This window comes from Parus major, chromosome 3, assembly GCF_001522545.3.
Source record: "Parus major isolate Abel chromosome 3, Parus_major1.1, whole genome shotgun sequence".
Taxonomy (NCBI): domain Eukaryota; kingdom Metazoa; phylum Chordata; class Aves; order Passeriformes; family Paridae; genus Parus; species Parus major.
Genome location: NC_031770.1, coordinates 41,499,482 through 41,520,217, shown reverse-complemented (window position 1 = coordinate 41,520,217; position 20,736 = coordinate 41,499,482). Strand labels below are relative to the sequence as shown.

Genomic DNA, 20,736 nt, shown 5'->3' with positions numbered 1-20,736 from the left:
AATTAAAAAGCAGGCAGAGCCCAGCTGCTGGGCTCGGGAGGTGAGTGGGGCAGCAGGCATCCTCCCGTGTGGTACCCAAGGTTCACCCGTCCCAGGGGTGAGAGGTTTCCCTCGGCTCACAGGCACAGCTTCTGTGGCTCCGCGCCACACAACGGCACGGCGGGCTCGGCGCTGCAGCTCACCCGCCAGATGCCTCGCTGTGAGTCACAGCCGAGGGGCCGCCGGCACCCGCCACCGCCCCGGGCCCGCCACCGCCACCGCCGTCCCGCCCGCCGCTCCAGCGGCCTCGGCACCGCCGCCCGGGCGGGCTGCGGGCGGTCACCGAGGCGACGCCCCCGACTCACCGCACTCGGCCGAGTACTGTTCCGCCCACTCTCCCGCCGGGCCGTGGCGCTGCCGGTGCCGCTCCTGCTGGAGCAGGGACAGCGCCGGGTAGCGCTCGGTGAGGGCGAGCGCGGCCCGGGACAGAAGGGCCAGCAGGGCCAGCGGCACCCACGGACCCCGCGCCAGCCCGCCGGCAGGTGCCATCTTCACAGCGCGCATGCGCGGCGCCTCGGCCGGGAACACGGGGTGCCCCCACCGCCCCTCCCACGGGGCCGCCGCCGCCGCACTGCCCCCTGGGACATGGAGTTCTGAACCGGCGCAGTTGGGCGCACGGCAGCAGCAGGAAAACCACAGCTCCCGGGATGCAGCGTGGCGCTGTCTGGTTCAGCTGCGCTCCCGAACGCGGAAACGAGGCGGCGGTGTGGAAGCGCTGACAGGGCTGAGCGTGCTCCCGCGTCCCATGGCGGCGCTCGGCGCCTACCGCTGCATCGAGTGCAACGGGGAGGCGACGGAGCTGTACCGGGACTACCAGCGCGGGGTGCTCCGTATCTCCATCTGCGTGAGTCGGGGCGGCGGGCAGTGCGTGGGGGAGGCCAGTAATGCACGTGGGAAGTTCTGACGTCGGCAGGCGGCAGCGGTGGCGCGCGGCACGTGGTGGTGGGCCAGGTGGCACGCGGGAGCCCGAGCCCCTTGTGGAGCGCCCCCTGCTGCCGGGCTCGGACCGTGCCCGCGCCTTGTGGCCGCTTTCCCTGAATCCCTGTGAGGAAAGGCTGAGAGAGTTGGGCCTGTTCAGCCTCGAGAAGAGACGACTGAGAGGGGGACTCATCAATGTGTATAAATAGCTAAAGGGAGGATGTCATGAGGATGGAGCCAGGCTCTTCTTGGTGGTGCTAAGCAATAAGACAAGAGACAATGGACAGAAAATGATGTGCAGAAGTTCTGAACTAGTTGGGAGGAAGAACTTCTTCACTGTGCAGGTGACTGAGCACTGGGAGAGATTGTCCTGAGAGGTTATGGTGTCTCCCTCACTAGAGATGCTAAAGAACCATCTGGACACAATCCTGTGCCAGGTGCTCCAGGATGACCCTGCCTGAGCAGGGAGGTGGGACCAGATGATCTCCTGTGGTCCCTTCCAGCCTGACCCACTCTGTGATTCTGTAGGACTTCTATGTGTTCTGCTTTCCAATGCCATTTCCTGCTGTTCTTTGAGTGCACTCCTGTGGTAGAGCTGTCCTGACTGGCCTGCATGCTTCTGTACAGGGTACTGCAGTGTGTCTGCTGCTGTGTGTGCTCGGCCTGGCTCTTGCTGAAGGGCAGATCTGAGCATGGCTCCGTGGTTGGACACAGCTCCCATGTCACTGGACCTAAATGTCAAGGTCTGAGTCATGATTATTTAAAGGGACCTGGGGGTCCTGGTCACTGGCAAGTTGAACATGAGCCAGCAGTGCCCTGGCAGCCAGGAGGGGCAGCTGTGTCCTGGGGGGCATCAGGCACAGCATGGCCAGCTGGGCAAGGGAGGGGATTGTCCTGCTCTGCTCTGAGCTGGGGTGGCCTCACCTCAAGTCCTTTGGGCAGTTTTGGGCAAAACAGTGTCAGAAAGATGTAGAGCTATTGGACAGCATCTAAAGAAGGACTACAAAGCTGATGAAGGATGTAGGGGGGAAGCTGTATGAGGAGCAGCTGAGGCGTATCCAGTCTGGAGAAGAGGAGGCTGAGGGGAAACTTCACTGAAATCTACAACATTCTCTTGCTTATTAATTTGGTAATGATAAGCAGCTCTTAAGGCAGCCTGGGAGCCAGTAGATGGCACTCATTCCCCTTGGCATTTAACCATTTGAGGACCAAAGATCCTTGCTTGTTGGAACTGTGGCATGCCATATAGCATCGAAGACTTAAGTCCCAGTTACTGCATTCATCAAAAATGCTAAACTCATATAAAAAGAGTAAAAGAAAGAGCAAAGAATCACACATTCCTAGCAATTTGAAATTCTGTCTACCTTTCTCCAGGCAGACCCAGGTCTGTACCATCTTTTACTGACTCATACCAGTCTGTTTCCTCTGGCTATGTTGCCGGTTGTCATGGTTCAGTTTCAGTTCTAGTTGCTCTTACGTGGAGCATGTCGTATCATCTCTAAACTTTCCCTAAATTTCTCGCTATGCAGGCAGTGCTGAGAGCAGGAGACATGTCAGCTCATGGTATATAAAGTGGAGATAAGAATGTTGAAAGATTGCCAAGATCAAAAGATTCTTTCAGTTGAACTGATGTGACTTTGAGTTTATCTGCGTATGGCAGGAAAGCCCTACTGTTGTCTCCAGCTACCAAAGCCTCGTGGTTTCTAATAGAGCAGTGCTTGGCTTACTTTTTCTTTTTAATCTGCAAGGATAGCTTTGTCTCTATACCAACTTTCTGCAGGCATTCTGTTCCTTGCAGGCAAGACTGTGCTCTGGCCAGAGACCTGGAAAGTTGTTCATCATCATGCTGCTGACAAGAAAAAATAGTCAAGTACTGAATGTCATTTGATACCCTTCACTGACTTTCATGAGTAGTAATAGGAGTGTGTCAATGTTATGAATCTTCTTGATGATCAAACTTGAAAATAAGGACTGCTTAGAAGTCTTCTTACTTAAAAATATATGAAGATCCCATTTATCAGTGTGAAACATCATTTATATCAGATATGTATAAAACTTAGAGTGTAGGCCTCTAAAAACTTAAGAAAAGCTGAAGGTATTTAAGAAAAAATAAAGGTCTGAAGCGAGATTAGAAGGTGTGATTACTCAGCCTGAGAACATTTTTCATCTGTCTTCATGGAGTGAGAGCATTTAGTACTGCTGCTTCACTGTAGCATTAAGAGAGAAGTGAAAAATTCATAGAAAGGTTGTATGTTGATAGTCAAAGTGAGGCCAATGGGCATCATCTAGATAATTTATTTTGTTAAAAAGAATTTGTGTTTCATTCCCATTTTCAAGTAGTACCTGGAAATACTGACACCTTAAGGAAAAAAACAAACAACCTAACATTTGTTCCATATGGTAAGTAAAATAGAGAGTCCTGGAAAATTGGGAGCAAGCAGAACATTGTCAAGATCATCACTGTTTCATACTGACCTACAGACTTTCCCCAATAGTATTTTAAAGTTATCCTTGATACGTTAATAAATCTGCATCTAAAAGATCTTTGCCATTCTCAGGACAACCCTGTCATTCAACACTTTTTGCAACATTATCTCAAGGTTGAAGAGGCTGAGTTCTCCCAACAGCAACTTCTGTCTAGCCCTACATTTATTTTAGGATGTGTTTAACCTGGTCTGGGTGTGATTTTGAGCTGGAAGATTTAAATTTGAATGCTTAAGCAAAATACCATGATTTTGTATTCTGTTATTAATTTGTTGAAGAGAAGAATGAATTTTTTCCAGAGGCAAATACAAAAAACTTCCATTAAGGAACATGTGTTTCCAGCCCACAATATTAGAGTACAATTTTGGAAATTGAGCCTAATGTTGCTTTAGTTTAGTTCCCACAGCATTTGTTACTGCTCTTAAAATAATTAAAAGTTTCTTTGAACTCTGTATTGTAATTTTATTGTAGGCAAGCATTAAAGACCTCACAAGTGTTATTTTCCACTCTGGGAATAAATTTGCAATGGATATTGAAGGAACTAGAGAAACTTTCTTCTATAAAACATAGAAGTCCACACAGTACACTTGGGTTGGAAAGGTCATGTCTTTTCTTAATAACTCTGCAAGGTGGCTAACTGCCATGAATTCCTCAAGTTCTGTAACTTCTTTTAAAATCTGTTTCGTTTAATTAAGACCATTTTCAGCTGAAGCCTAGCCCCAGACCTCTGGCATTGCACATTCCTTCTTGGTCTCTTATACACATCTAGATGTTTTAATTAAGACCATTTTCAGCTGAAGCCTAGCCCCAGACCTCTGGCATTGCACATTCCTTCTTGCTGGAGATTCACATGTAGTGCATGATGAACCATTTTCTCATCCTGCATATACTTTGCTGTGGAAGTAGCATTACAGAAGGCAGATGGACCTCTTCAATATGCTTTTTGCTTTCTTTGTGTGATAACTGAGGAGCAACAGGGGAGGGTGTGGGCATGTTAGGATTGCCTCCAACGAGGTGATGCTTGGCACTCTGCATCTCATGGGTCTGGGTTTAGTCCTAATCTGTGAATGTACTGATGTGTTCCCTATTCTGAGTGAGAAGCGATGGTGGAAGTATGCCTATGTGGCTCCTTCTACAGAAGGTTTTTGGTAATTATTGAGACCCTTAAAATTTAATTGACCTGTGAATAATACATCAAATCTGCACTGAATATATTACAATATATTACAAACCAACCACTAAGAACAGTAAAGAAAAAATACTGTTCAAATAATGCTGCTACTACAGTAATAATGCTGGGGCGTGGGGTGGGACACACGTTTGGCTAACCTGAAATAAATAAACTCTCTGAAGTGCGATGAATACAGAAAGAAATCAGCAAATTTCACTTACTCAGAAATAGAAGGGAAATCATGGAAACATTTTTAAAATTTGGTTTTCAATTTCATATATGTTGTTATGTTTAAAAATAAAATGTTAAAAATGTTCCACGCCATAACAAAGGAAAATAAATTACTCATGGCAATATATAGAGCACAGTCAGGGTCCCCCTTGTGTTTTGTAATAAGAAAGCCAAATTGCCTGAGCAGCGCACACTTCATTTAGCTTTTCTGCAATTAAAAAATAATTGAAGAGCTCTTTTATTGCAGCAAGGCAGAGAGACCAAATGCTTTGAATGCAAAGCATTTATGTGGTATGGTAAAGAATCTGTCAAGAGTACAAAGATCATCCTGGAAAATAACACATGCTAATTTTACCTAACTCTATTTACAGACCAACTCATTACTGGAAAATGCATTATACATGGAAAAAAATTATAAAACAATATTTTTAATTTGCTTTCTGAAATGGAACACATCTGAAACTGGGCTGTTTTGTTTTTCAGTCTACTATGACACTTGGCTGCATCCCTAATAAAGAAAATCCCTGAAAGCATCACAGCTAATGTGTTTTATTATTTAAGGGTGCAATTGGGATTAAGGGCACTCTCACAAGAGTCTTTAATTTGCCTATGAACCTATGCAAATGGATCTGTGTGCATATGGAAGCTATGTAAATGTTGTTATAATTTGCTGTATATGTAGTCCAGCAAAAAATTGTAGCTTAATTTTGCCAAACTCCAAACCCTGGAGAAAAGGATACTATAATAAGACTGTTTCATTGGTATTTCTAATGCACAGAGATTTGCAAATCTCCTGATTCCTGATGAGGTTTTCATGGTAGTTTTAGATCAGGGTGAAGCTTTGTTCTTCAGTGTGTATTTCTACTTTCTGTCATATCCTATGGCTTCCTCTTCAGAAATTCTTTTTGTTTCTACAACTCCCATCCCAAAATATTTTTATTGAAAAATAAGTAATGTTTTATTGTTAGAGAGATGAGTCCAAAAAGTCATGTTCATATACTTTAGAAACTTAATCCTTCAGAGACAGAAGGTGTTTTCTCAAATATTTCTATATTGTATTGTATTGGGCACACATTTGTGAGCACTGTTTGCAAGCTGACTATCTTTGATGAACAAAGTAAGAGTTAGGTCTTTTGAGTAGTGTTTTATAAAAGGCTGATAAACATGTGGTTTGAATTAACATATCAGTACTTCTTTTTGGTTACATACAATACAACTGAGACTTTAAAATGTGTGTTACTTTCCTTAAATGTTTTGGATTGCTTTGATCAAAAAGAATCTCGTATACTGCACTATGAAGATGGTTGTACTACCTTTTGAAGATTTTTTTTCTTTAATTTTCCTTTGCTAATTGTTTTTTGGTTTTTTTAAGATAACTAAGCAAACTTCTAAGTTATGAAATTGAAAGTTTTTTTTTAAACAACAGACAAGCATAGTCAAATCTTCTTAAATATTTGATTAGTCAAACAGTTCCTAAAGTAATACCCATTTAAATTTGCTAGAATATACTCTTGCATATACTACATATACTTTTACCATCACTTTTTAGGGGAGCACAGTAGCTGTTGGACTTCTGTATGTCAGTATCAAACACTTGCAATGTTCCTTAAATTTGCCAAATTGGAAGAAGATGTGTAAATAGAATTTATGGTGTGAAGCTTGACGTTTTTCTTCTTAACATAATCTGAAAATAGCTTTTAATCAAAGTGGTGTCTATTTTTTCAAGAAAAAATACCAGTTACTTGTTTCTGATACCAATTACATATTTAAGACAGAAGTTAAAAATGGCTAAAAGCATAGAGAAATCCAGTTACCTCTTTTTACTGCTTTTGTGGTAACTGAGGCACTTCTTAGAGGAAGTCCAAAGAAGGTGAAAAAGTTCAGGTATGTTAAAGACAGTGCCACCTTCACTCATGGTCCCCAGGCCACTGACTACAGCTGTGCAGAACAGCAGTGGGGAATGAGATGTGAGCACCAGGATTGTAGTTCATGCTAAACTCCCTGATTAAAATCTTAAAAGTGTGCAAGCAGTTCTCCATAGCTGAGCTGTTCATACCAGTCTTCTCTCAAAGTGATTATCAGTATCCACAAAGTTACATCCCTTTAGCTGAAACTAGCTGAAACTATCTAGTGAAACATATGTGTATTTAAACTGCATAAATCCTTGCTAGCACTGATTTTGCTGAAGTCAGGCCTTAGTCACAGGTTTCCTTCCTAGGCATTTAAGTGTCAGATGTTTTGGTTGTATAGCTGGAAAAAATAATGAAAAAGCCAGATATGGAAAAAATTCTTTCTAGAGGGGATATTAGTTCTGTGGTATACTAATGGTATAGCAGCCATTATCCAATTAGTCTGTAGCAGTACACACACAAATCTTTTGCAGCAAAGGTGGTTTGTAGGTCTCACAAATCCCTGGATGAACTCATGCTGGCTAGGTCACTGGCTGGGTAAGCACAGAGGACTTTTCCTTCTTGCAGCAGAGACTCAGATAGAAAAAAAGTATATTAGGAATATAACATATATGAAGACTAGGACTCTCATCTAAGTCTAGAAGACAGAAATACTAAATTCAGCATAATTTTCACAGCTGCAGAGAAGGTTTGGTATTTGCCTGCCAGAACCTGTGGGGCAGAAGATACTGCTATTTGTGTACTCATTTGTAGCAGTCCCTATATATATCTGCAGTAAATTTCTGTATTGTTGGTTTTGCCTGGATGGTTGGTCTGATAAATTTTCATTATCTAAAATCCATGTCAGCTGTCAGTGAAAATTTTTCAATACCTCTTAACAGCAAATTTTTGGATCATTGTTTGATTTGGATCCTCTGATTGAAAATACCATTCTTTACTCAGAAAGATTTTTGGCCCTGGTAAAAAATGTTCTGTTGCAGGATTTGAGAGCATAATGAAACTGGGTGTATGTAGAATACCCTTCATCTAATCTTTATGACACCCATTGTGTTGAATAATCTTATTTTGTATGGACTTGTCCAGTGCTTGTGTGAATAAACCTATTTAAAAAAATTGCACTTGTCTGATGCTACATCAACCCAGAGATTTGGCACATGCAAATTACCACCTATAAGAATATCTGCTCATGATTTCCCAGCAGAAAGAAATGAAGCAAGACACTGCCTCTAATTAAAGTAGCAATTTCTTTTTCCCTCTATTAAATCTTGTAACTGTGGTCTTGTGTTAATTATGTCCTTTTTCCATCTCATTCTCTTTATTTTTAGACTTACCGAACTCTTGGTTAACTGAGCGAGTTTTTTAATTCATTACCTCTAACTTGTGTACTGTAATACACAGTATTGTCTTATTGAAATGAGTTAAGTTTTTCCTTAAGCTGGACCAAGAAACACTGATTATAGGTTGCAGCATTCCCTAGATGCTCTATTCAGTTTATGCATTTATTTACATAAACTGAATTTTTTTTTTACTTTGATGTTAGACTTCTGAGTCAATTTGCTCATGAAATTCTGCATTCTCAGATTCTCCAAAAATAATTCTGTTAAATAGCAATGCAGTGTTAACTTTGGACACTGTTCTGGTTTTGCCTGGTTTAATTTTATGCCTAGTAGCTGGTAGAGTGCTGTGTTTTGGATTCAGAATGAGAATAATGTTGATAAGACACAGATGTTTTAGTTGTTGCTGTTAGTGTTTATCCCAAGTTGAGGACTTTTCAGTTTCCCGTGCTCAGCCAGCCAGCAGGTGCACAAGGAGCTGTGAGGAAGCACAGCCAGGACAGCTGACCCAAACTGGCCTAAGGGATATTCCATAGCCCATAGGGTGTCATGCCCAGTAAATGAACTGGGGACAGCTGCTGAGGAGAGGCCGATCACTGGTCAGAGATACAATGGGCATTGGTCAGTGGGTGGTGAGAAATTGTGCTGTGCAGCACTTGTTTCTCTTTCTTCTCTCTCTTACTATCTTCCATTTCATTAATATTATTATATTTTACTTTATTTCAATTATGAAACTATTCTTTTCACCACCCATGGGTTTTACCTTCTTCTGAGTCTTGTCCTCACCCTATTGCAGGGTGAATGAGCAGCATTGTGGTACTTAGGTGGTCTTTGTATGACAGAAAAACAGATCTCTATAAAATTGACAAACCTTTGTGTTCAATCCTGGGAGTTTGTCTGTAGGTGTGGGTTGTCTGATGCAGCATTTTTGACTGCTCCAGCATTTCAGAAAGTGGTGTGCCAACATTTCTCTTCTGGCGGTGCACCACCATGCACTCATTAAAATGGAAATAGAGACAATTCCTGTGACTCTTGTGTTCTCAGCCTGGCAGCTAAGGTGAAGACCTGGGGACCAAGATTAGCTGAGGATGACTTGGAGGAAACAAGTAGCCAGCCTGGAGGATTAGCAGCAGGAGAAAGCTGCCCTGCAGGACAGCACCCTTCTGCAAGTGCATTTGTTCGAGCTGAAGTGGTGGCTGCTGCTCCTCAGCTCTGCTAGAAGTTAGTTCCCCCTCAGGTCTGCTAGATGAGCCTTTTGTAAGATTATTTAACCCTCCTGCTCACAATATAACAGCCTTTTATTAGCCCTAACTCAAATCAAGGAGTGATTAGCCAGGCAGGTGAGTCAATAAAGCTGGAAGGGATTGATGACAAACATTTCCCCAGTGGTCTGGGTGAAATAATCTCTCTAACAGACAGACACAGCAGGAACCAGTAGATGTGTTGGAGAAGTGATGGTCTAGTGTCCTACTACTGCTTAGTGGCAACTGACTCTTTGGCTGTAGATCTGTGTGAAAACTACATTCTCAGTATTCTGAATGTATTGGTGTTTACTCAGTGATGGAAAACTGGTTGAAACATCCAGACAATTTAATAGTATGGAAGAACAATGCAACACCAAAAAGCATTTACTGTCTCCTGGAAAGAAAGAAAAAGGTAGGATAGGAGGATAAAGCATCTCTGAAAATAAGGAAGTGATAGAAGAAATTAATTTTCTTTCTTAAAAATATCCAAAATAACACAAAATACCCAGTAAATGAGCCATGATCAGTTTACCTTTGGCATGATACTGGTGCATTTCTTGAGTCTTGGGAAAGTAGTTTGGTTTTTTGCATGTCTGGAGCTCAAAGTGATAACTAAATCCATTCCTGCATAGTTCATTATCAATCTTAATCCAAAGCCTGTAAAATCAATAATAAATCTATTTTATAAGGGAAGTCTGTGTGTCAACTGTAGTGTCAAGGGAGGAGAAGCAATTTTTCTGGATAGATTAAAACTGTATTGAAAATGAAAATGACAAAAATTGCTAGTTTGTATTTATCCAGTTGTACTAAGATGAGAAAAAATTTATAAACTCTTCTTTCTTTTTTTTCCCCCCTAATTCTTATTTTGTCATTTTCAGAAATCCTGCCAGAAACCTGTGGATAAATACATTGAGTATGATCCTGTTATCATCTTGATTAATGCTGTTTTATGCAAAGCACAAGCATACAGGCACATTCTTTTCAATACAAAGATAAATGTAAGTTGCTATGTCCCTACCTTGTGACCTTTTGTGTTAAAAATATATTTAGGCTTGTTAAGTTGATTGCAATAGTTGTAAAACTTTAAAGACTGTCTGTCTCCTGTCCTTCCATAGATTTCAGCAAGCTGAACCAGTTATACAGTGAATAGAACACATGCAATCTCAAACTCCCATTGTTACTAAGACAGCTTCTGTTTTCACAGATGTGATGCTGCAGTACCAGCATCTACTCTAACCTGCCTATCACATTAATTGATGCTAAAAGGATGATGTGCTAAATTCCACTGTAAGAGAACAATCTAATTGTAAATTAATTTCCAAATTAAATTACTGTTGGAAACAATTATTTTTTGAATGAGCAACAGGAGTATAACATACCAAATTAACAATACTATGCCAGTTGAACCTACTTTACTAATTTCTCACAAGTTTCTCCCTGTGTAATTAACCATGCTCTCAAAGCCAGAGCAAAAGATGGTGATTTTCACTTGAATTGTGGTTGATGCAGAATTACATAGTTGGGCTGGCCAGGCTGGAGTGTAGAGGTGTAGCTTTTTAGTATTGCATATTTTTACTGTAAGGACTGATTTCCCAGGAGAGGGAAGCTAATCTAGACAACATCTCTAAGCATAAGTATGTGCTGTGTTCATGTTGGTACCTCTTAGTCAGTCCAGTTTAAGCAGTGTAGATAAATACACCTACCTCATCTTTCAAGCATAAATCTATCTAAATATTTTTAATTAATTTGGTGCTTCTGGAGACTGGTAACGATGTTTTTTGCGAGGCTTCTGGAAGGACTATCTGTGGAAAGTTCATTTATTCAAATAAATTGAGTTGAATTTTAAACTGGCAAAGCCTGTGCATGTATGTGCAGTTGGCATAATTTGCCCCCAATGGAAAAAGTAGAATCCATGCACAGAAATTGTTATGGCTTGTTTAAATCTGTATAAAACCAGAAATCACCTCATATATGCACTGGCTTGTAGACTGTATAATGTGGAAACATGCTAACTGTGGGCCTCACAACATAGTTTTTGCAGTCACTTCAGAAGATATTTTAAATAGTTTTGTTTGGTTTATTGCTACCTTTATTTTTGGTGCCTCACTCTTATATGAATTAAGAAATATTTTGGTATAACTACACTACAAGATTCTTCTAATGAAGATTATCCCAGGGAAAAAGAGAAACAAGGCTACTTAAACCAGTTTGCTGAATGGAGCAGATGCCTTTAAACTGAAGTTTTCGATAGTATAATTCTACTAGCTATGGCACAATTTTAATTTTTCCTTCCTAGCTGAACAACCTTCCCAATTTTAAGATAGAATGGATCAGGCCTTAGAAACCACAGTTATATACCTTCTTCTGTGCAGAACTGTTCATGCAGTTTTGTACATGTTGTAATTTGACTATCACGTTAACAGATGATGTGTTACACTAGTGGCTCAACAGAAGTAATATTACTTATATTCTAAAGAAAAATAATATGCCTATTATTTAGTATAGAGTTTGTGTAGAGCTGTTGAAATCTATTTTAAATAATGATTTCATACTAATGCTTTAATTTATGCTACTCCTTTTATTATTCTTTCGTTTACCAGATTCATGGGAAGCTCTGCATATTTTGTTTGCTCTGTGAAGCTTATATCAGGTGGTTGCAACTACAGGATTCAAGCCAAAATACAGATCCTGATGACTTAATCAGATATGCCAAAGAATGGGATTTTTATAGAATGTTTGGCATAGCTTCTTTAGGTAAGATTGGTGATATGTATTATATACTCTTTAAACACTGAAGAACTTCAAGCCCATACTGCAAAAATTGATACAGAATGGATGTGATGTCCAACCCAGTAAGGTTACACAATTACACACATACTCTCCAATTTGCCTGCATTTAATGCAAATGCCTGTTTTGATCCTGATTACAGTTCAGACTGATAGGATCAGCATTTGATATGAAGAGACTGAAAAGTGGCAATATTTAGAAATCTTTGCCTGATACCTATTGACATAGTGTGAAGATCAGCATAGAGATCAACCTTATTTTCATGTTGACTTCAAGTTTCATTACTCAGTAAGGTGATACAACCTTACTAAGGTAAACAATTGGGAAAAGCTGTATATGTTTGGTTTTTTTTTTTAAACAAAAATACACTAAAATACAGACCAGTGTCATCAACAATAAAGAGTAAACACTTCTGTGCTCTAAGACTACACTTGAAAGCAGGGGAGTGGTTTTGTTCTATGCTAGTTAAAATATTTCAAAGTAGGTTTTTATAATATGTCAGTAAAAATATTGAACTGATTTTTCAGTAGTGACTCATCTATTACAGTTATTGTGGGAGTGTGGGAAACAGTAAAGGTAAGAAGACTTTCAGAAGATGTGAAAATAGGCCTCAGAAAAGAAAAAGCATTATTGCCAGCATATCACAGGAGTGGTGTCAAAAAAAGTCTGGTAGCTCTATGGTATTTTCACCTTGGTGTTCTTTCTCATGCTGGATGAAGAGGGTTCATTGCTGGTGACCTTTTGCAAAGAAGACAAGGATTGATTTTGTTTTACAGCCTAACAAACTTTTTTTACTAAAAAGTAAGAGTGAAGAGGTTCTTGTGATTAGCTTCCTGTGCTATATGGAGTCAGAAATTACAAATATGATAATCCTACAGATAGAATCGTGTGATAGAATTATTCTGAATGTCATGGTATTGAATTGGTTTAAGGAATATTTGACTATTAAAATGAACACAGGAGATAGAGAACGTTTGTATTTGCCTATGGCTTTTAAAAAGTGAGTCAGTTGCCTTTGGGACATGTCATTTTACTGAAATTCATTCATAACTGGACTTGATTTTTGGCATTTTGTTCTCTCTTTCACATGCTCTTATTTCCTTTTAGAACAAACTTCATTTTTCATTGGCATTTTTATTACCTTGTGGTGGATGACACCTGAGATGCTGAAGAGAAAGTCAGACTTCATTTTACTTCTCAAAGCACTGCTGTTGTCCACCTATGGAAAGCTGCTGCTAATTCCAGCTGTTATTTGGGAGCATGATTACACACCTTTGTGCCTTGCATTTATAAAAGTGTTTGTCTTGATATCAAACTCTCAGGCAATTAGAGGTACATTTTTGCATTTTTTATTACTGCATTATGTGTATGGAATATGTGAGAGAGACTGCTAATGTTACAGTCATTATCACTGTTATCATTTTAATCCATATCCGATATGTGACTGAAATAGCTCTAGTTTAAAACTGTGTTTTTAAAACTTTAATAGAAAGTGATTGAAACAAAAAAAAAATTAAAAATAAAGAAAAAGGTGCCTCTTATCTCACCATCATCTCTTTGTATATACAGTATTATATCCATCAGATCCATCTGGTGCAATTTGAGACAATTCATGGATCATTGAAACATAAAATAGAATTCTTTTGAGTTTATTAAAAATGAAAATTTTATATTAATTTTATTCATATCTTTAGAATGCAGACTTAACAAATTTGTGTTATTTCTTATACACACAAATTAATATGAATTTTCACATGATTTCCATGTTATTCTTAAATTGTACATGATAAGTTTGTTCTGTTTTGTTTTGCAGTTACTTTGAACTTGAACCGAATACTCCCTTGGTTTGCCATCTTCTTTGGATTAATTTTGGAAAATGGTGTGGTCTGCTTGTTCCAGAAAATGGGATGGGATGTTTGAAATGTCAGCCCAGTGAAGAAATACCAACAAGATGATGATAATTTTCTAAGAATGATCTCTGCCAGCAGGCTCCAATAACACTGTTTTCACTGGGATAAAGAAGGTGATAGATAACAAAAAAATGTTAGAAGTTTGGCTGTTTACTGTGCTGAGCCATAAAACTTCAGCCTTAGGTTGTTTATTTTCCCATTAAAAATATGAATGTCTCACTATCCTAACAGTTCTATAAATCTGGCTGCATAGCTGTGGCTGTAAGAACAAAGGTACACTAAAAAAACCCAGCCCTGCTACCAATCAGTGCATTTTGGCAGAGAGAGGAGGATGAATAGTTCCCTTAAGAGGAAGGGAGTCAGTGGAAAAATGTAAAAGCCAAAATTTATATTTCCGCAAAACCAGATTTTCAAAGAGAAAAGTGAACATTTGCAAATAGTTTATTAGAGAAAAGGCCAGTATTCCAGAGTGAAACTACAGTGGGAAAACCAAGCTGCATGTTGCTGGAATGTTTGTGTAACGATCCAAAATAATAAAACATCTAGTTCTAGAGTAATCTCTAGGAATGATAGGTTTAAACTGCCTTGAAGTTTTACGTGATCTCATAAATGCTGCTTTGTTCTGAAAGCAGAAGAAAGAGTGAGAGGACTAATCCCCAACATGCAGGGTTGTTGGGGATACCACTTCTGCATTCAAGTCACATCCCCACACCCAGTCTTCATCTGGCTGTACATTTAGTGGAAGGAAAAACTGAGACATGAATCCATTCAGCAACAGAGTAGTACTTTAAAAAAAAAAAACAAACATGTTTAGGCCTAAATTAATGAAGAAACATTGATAGTAGTTCAACACCTTCGTCCTCAGCAGGCAAAAGGAGAGCTAAGTTAGCCCACAAAGGAACTGACAGGATCAGTTTCCACAAGACAGTAATACGGACACAAAACCATTTTTGTGCAGGCCAGTTTCCATTCATTCCATCCAATATTTAACTCTCCTGCTTGAGTTCTGGAAGGCTGTACTGTCCATAGGGATTACTTCCATTCTTTGTTTTCCTCAGATGCTGTCTCATGTCTGTGTTTTCCAGAATGAATGAAAAAACATTTTGCAACATCTTCAAGTTAATTCCCAACACATTTAGAGTAAGTCTAGATTATGACCACAGAAGACATCAAACCTGTTTGTCTGATGGAACTACCCATGCTGTGCTAGTTGATCAGAAAAGCAAATGGTTGCAGATTCCCTTTTATTAAATCAAAGGCTAACAGCACTTCTGTAGTTTGTGTTACACTTTACAACTTCTTGAGCATGTCAGAGAAAGCAAAAAAAAAACCCAAATTGCAACATTTTTAAGTATGTGAGACTCCTGATTTGATTGGTAATGAATTAATTTCCCCAAGTTGAGTCTGTTTTGTCCATGACAGTAACTGGTGACTAAACTCTCCCCATCCTTATATCAACCCATGAACCTTTCCTTTTATTTTCTCTCCAGTGCCTAGCTGGAGAGTGACAGAGAAGCTTTGGTGAGCATCTGATATCCAGAATGTGTCAATCCACCACAACTCTGGATTGTCTCTTCAGAAAAATGTGCATGACTTCTAATGCAAATTTTGATTTTCTAACAATGTAACAACAGTGCTTTGGTTTATTCTTCTTAGGTTATAGATTTTATTTTTTTATATTCACCATATGTGTCATGGTTATCTATACCCCCATCAAAAGAGGATTTTTGTTTTTTTCAGGTATTTGGTCTGGCACTGATTTCAGTCTAGAAGCTGAGTGGAGCCTATTTAAGTGTAACTAATGCAGGTTATTATATGTGAACATGATGTTGTCAGGAGCAAAATTGTAAATACAATGTATATAAATTTTATTTGAGGATAGTCTTCTTAAATTAAACTTTATTTTGAATTTTTAAAAACTGATTTCAGGTATTTTCTGAGTTTTTTCTCAGAACACCTAGAATGGACAGGAATACACTGTGAAAGCAGCAGTGTACCTATTGTGTCACCTACACTGACAGCATATCAGTTTTGCACTCTAATGCTGCCAGGAGCCACCACTGCCCTTACACAACTTTGAAGCAAGAGAAGACTATTAAAAGCTACAGAGCTGTGGAACAAAAGCAGGTGTGGTACAGGTTCTCAGTCTTCAGAGGCATCATTAGTAATGTAGGGCATTCAGCATTGTTTGGTGTTAAAGCTACTCATTTACCAAAAGTAAAATGACAAATACACTAATATTTCATAAATCTAGGAGGAACTTAAGAGAGAAGCTTTAGAGAGAACCAAGATTATTTTAAGGTTCTGCCTGTTTATCACATCTCTCTTGCTTTTATTTCTTTTTGTCTTTTGAACTCATATTTTTCCCATTAACTTTTTGTAATGAAACAGTTTCCTGTGCTGGAAGATGGATGGCAAATAGCCCTTTCTGTGTATCATTATTTGTTTCATTAGCTTATAGGAGAGGATTTATTTGACTTAAAAATACAGCAGCCTGGAAGTGAGCCTATAGAAACTCCTTAAGTTTTGCTTGGAATCAGAAGGAGTATTGTGGCCTGTGGAGCAAATTCAGAACATTGCATGAAATGAACAGAAGAACCAGGGGTGTTATTGAGACTTGGATTGAGCAGTGGCTCAGTGATTGTGCAGTGGGTGCTGGACACTTGTGTGGGTTCAGAGGCCATGTAGCAAGTATTTAGAAATCAGTGTTTGCAAAACTGGAGAATTACAGTAAAAGTTAAGGAGGGTTAAGAGAGAAGGTAGGAATCTGGCAGACTTCTACAAAATTAAGATGGCAATAAAAACTAAGGAGATAGCATCTCAAGAAAAATATGTAAGAAAATACAAATTATAGATATTTATGAGTGTATAATTATGCAAATATAAAAACATTCTACTCCCAAGTTTACAAATTATGAACATGAAAGAAGAGTAGAATTTACTGCAGACATTTTTGCAATAGTCTGACAACACAAGACATAGCAAAAGATGTCTTCCAAGCAGTAAAGTCTATGAGTTTTCCCTAGAAAAAATACCAGGAACCTCATTACTTCAATGGTTTGCACTATAGCCTTGAAAATACACTTTTATAAGGCAGAATTACCAATTGCACAGCGATAGAATTAGTCACTGAGTAGGAAGAGCTGTGCAACAGCAGAGCTTGTCCCTTCATTCTGCATTAGTGTGTGCTACATGAGGCTTTACTGGTGCAAGGGCTACTAGCCTTGTGACCTCCTGCACATACAGACAAGGGAGCCCTTTCTTGCACACAAGCCCTATCTCAGAGGCATATAAGCTGCCATTTGTTACCCCAGTCTCCACCAAACTGAAAATAAAGTAGGACATCTGTACTGGAAAACTATTAGCTGATTTCTCATAAAACAAGCAGGCCCTTGTTTCTCAGGGGCTTGCCTGCTTTTGCATTCCTTGAGCCCTCCCTGGCAGGATACTGCTAAGCACTGCAGTGCCATCTGGAGTTGATAAGGAAACCTGTTGATTTCAAAACTGGAAGGAACACACAGACACTTAGGTGGTCTTTGGTTAATTTTTGTTTTTTAAAATCACAAATCCAAGCTTTTAAAAATGAACACCCATCTTCAGTTTAGAGAAATGCGAGAATGAAATTAGTGATGAAAAACCGGTCACAAAATAGTTGTTTTGGTGACTTGGTATCAAGGTCAATTCAAGATACAACCACAAAAGCTATAAAATGCAAATTATTTCAGGACAACATCTAAAAACCTACATAGTCCCACAAGCTGGGATTATTCTGAGTCTTGTTGACTCTTCAAAAATTCATATGGCAAGAGAGAAAATGAATGCATTCCTCTGCTGCTAAAAATCAATAGGATCTTTGTTTATGAATTACTTTGGAACTCGGGTTTCTGCAGTTAAAATTTGCAGGAAGCTGTATATAACAAGATTCCCATTTTCTCTCCTGCCTCTTAGCTGTTCTGACCTTCTTAGTTTTTCCAGTAGTGCTTACTGTCTTACTGAGGTGACAGGAAAGAAGATGGGAACATAAGGAGCTTCATAAAGTCTTTTTCCGAAACATGATCTGCTGTCCTAAATATGTAAAGTTTTTTTTGAGCTCTGTGTAGACAAATGACAGGTCTGCAAAGCAACTGTGGAATACTGCTAATGACATTTTAATTGCTGTTCATTAAAATAATATATATTGTTTGGGGTTTGTTTTTTTTTTCCCCTGGGCAAAAATGCAATTTAAATTCCTTTACATAGAAGCATAAGAGTGTGAACTTCAGAGTTGTCACATGTGTTGGCTGATGCTGAAATAAATCCAAATGATCCCCTTGATTTCTTACAATCTCTAACTGTAATTCTAAGGACAATTTTTAAACAAAAGAACTGTTTTGCTGCACAGAAGTTCATGCCATGGGGCTCTGAGCACAGGACTGGGGACCTGAATTAAGACCTGAATCCTAATCCTGTCTTTAAGACCAACCAGTGCCGTGACCTTGAGCAGGTAATATATGTGGCTCCATAAAGTGATTGTATCTCCACCATCACAGGATTTGGGGGAGGATTAATTTGTTCATGTCTGCTTAGAAAGATGAAAAGCATTAAGTCCTTTCAGCTGCAGGTTGTTAGGAGTCAGTCAACACCGTGAATGTCAGATAGGAAACAGACATGCCAGGAGCCAGAAAATGTGAATATTAAAGGTGACATGTTTAAAGTCTTTGTTACACTAAGGGGAGATTTAATTCTGACCCTCACTGGCATGCAGTTCTGGAATGTACACATCTGAAGACTTTTAGGGGTATATACAGCAAATCACTAATCCCTTATTATGATTTTGAAGTTATTGCAGCTGTTGTGTGCCAGAATAAATCTGAAGTTAATTTAAAACCTTGGAGCAAAGGGAAGTGGCACATTAGCTGATCTTACTTTCAGCTATCTAAAAGAAAAAATATCTAAAAGAAAAATAAGAAAAAATACTTTATTTGACAGTTTGAGACTTTGAGTTAGAAAGCACTGGTACATTTTGCAGAAAAATATTTCTTAAAGAAATACTACAAACCATTGGTATCTTTTCAGTAAACCAATTCAAAAACATCACTCAGATTTAAACAAGAAAATAAAATCTCAGCAACATAGAAGCACTTCTACTCACCTTGCACTCCTTCCTCAGAACTGCTTATTCACTCTGTAAGCATCTGTGGGTGTTACCTTTATAGTGATTCCCTGCCAGGCAAGCTGCAGCCCATCTGATGCTGTCATTCATGCATCACTCCTTAACTTTGATCCCTTTCTTTGGTCTCTCACTTCACTTCCAGAATAAAGCCTTGGTTCTAACCATCAAAGCCACATATGTATCATGTCTTGGCTACAGAGATAGTCTCTCTTTCTCTCAGTAGGGCTGCAGCATTCTTTTGATCACTGAAAATCAAAAGCCAACAGAAGTGTAGTAATAACTAGGAAGAAAACATTTCCCATTGAGAACATCCACTGCATAATAATGCCACATACCAGCACCAGAAAAAATATTTTGGATTTTGCAAGATAGGGACCAAAAGTGAATGTGTCACATTGAGCATACACCTTATAAATTTGTCCAAAGCAGGAATCTGTTTCCACCTAAGGACATTTATCCTACTTAGTAGTGTGAAAATGGCAGATGGGTTGCACAGCAAGGAAAGCACAATCCATCTCTTACTCATCTTGTCCTGGGAGAGAGCAAAATGAAAATAAAACATTGATGATTCATGAAGAATTTTTTCAGGAATGTTGGATGTTATTTGAACCCTTTTCTTTAGAGAAGCAAATTAACTTTGCTGTGGACGAACACAATGGCAGATATTTCTTTACACAACCACATGCCAAGACTTAGTTTGTACTAAAACTCTCATCTTTTCAAATGTTTTGCACTTCTTTAAGTAGATTTTTTCCTAAAATAGTTTTCTGCTCAACTGAATTGTGTAATTTATGTAAATGATGTGTGTGTGTCTCTGTCTCTGTGTGTGTGTGTAGATGGAAGGAGAGGGAAGGTCAATCTGTGTTCCTACAGCCTGTGCATTTTCTGCCTTATCTATGTATGAAATGGTGCAGCTTCTGTTTGTTTAAAGGTCCTACACTGAAAGAAAAGGCCACCAGCAAGAAAGGCACCTTCCTCCCACAATAGTTTGAGTATTGTGCAACAGAACAGATTGTATCAGTTTAAAAAAAAAAGTCCCGTCCCTGATAAAACATTATCAGAAGCTTGTAGAGATCAGGTCTCCCTTCTCTCATTGTTACTCAGCTACTTTTATGTAACAAAATGCCAGCATGGTGATTCTAATCTAATTCAGCTGCACAAGCACGCTGACTGAAAGTCCAGAGGGGTGTTTTTAATCCTCTCCAACACGACCTAATGAGGATGGCAAAACAGGAAGCCCTCGTGCACAGATCCTTCCTCACTATGATGACAGAGTGGAAGGTGCCATCTGTCATTTCATGCCATTATATTGGAAAGTGCTATCTCCTCTAAACTTGCAGCAGCTGCTCCTGAAGGCTCAGCTCTTTGTCCTGAGCAGGCAGCTGCCTCTGCCACCCCCTTGGGAACAGTTTTGTTTTCATAGAATCAGGGCTAGAAGTGATCTCAGAGGTCGTCTGGTCCTTCCGCCAGCCGCTGGGATGGATAGGCACTCCTGACAGATGTTCTCCCGGGCAGGCAGAGATTCTGGCTCTCTGAGACCAAACCTAAGCTGCCT

The 20,736-nt window shown here is 39.4% G+C and overlaps 2 protein-coding genes across 4 annotated transcripts in view; one reads left to right on the top strand and one right to left on the bottom strand.

Annotated features, from left to right (window-relative positions):
* The window catches only part of TTC13 (tetratricopeptide repeat domain 13), a 39,094-nt gene extending 38,550 nt beyond the window's left edge, over nucleotides 1-544 (bottom strand). For all 3 annotated transcript variants that reach the window (XR_004496345.1, XM_015622029.2, XM_015622030.2), the window contains exon 1: nucleotides 345-544. Coding sequence is in view for 2 of the 3 variants with exons in the window: in XM_015622029.2 (XP_015477515.1) it covers nucleotides 345-543 (199 nt within the window). In the remaining variant the exon portion in view is untranslated. The remainder of the gene's footprint in view (nucleotides 1-344) is intronic.
* ARV1 (ARV1 homolog, fatty acid homeostasis modulator) lies at nucleotides 540-18,343 on the top strand. The gene is made up of 5 exons (XM_015622031.2): nucleotides 540-883; nucleotides 10,210-10,329; nucleotides 11,932-12,085; nucleotides 13,227-13,451; nucleotides 13,933-18,343. Exons 1-5 carry the CDS (start codon nucleotides 542-544, stop codon nucleotides 14,037-14,039), a joined length of 948 nt encoding a protein of 315 aa, XP_015477517.1. The 5' UTR covers nucleotides 540-541; the 3' UTR covers nucleotides 14,040-18,343.
* Nucleotides 18,344-20,736: the final 2,393 nt, after the last annotated feature.

Excerpts from the sequence above, each read along its gene's own strand:
- ARV1 (XM_015622031.2), top strand. The coding sequence starts at position 542 with ATGCGCGGCGCCTCGGCCGGGAACACGGGGTGCCCCCACCGCCCCTCC. Across the intron at positions 12,086-13,226 it reads GTTTGGCATAGCTTCTTTAG|AACAAACTTCATTTTTCATT; the intron begins GTAAGATTGGTG and ends ATTTCCTTTTAG. Across the intron at positions 13,452-13,932 it reads AAACTCTCAGGCAATTAGAG|TTACTTTGAACTTGAACCGA; the intron begins GTACATTTTTGC and ends TTTGTTTTGCAG.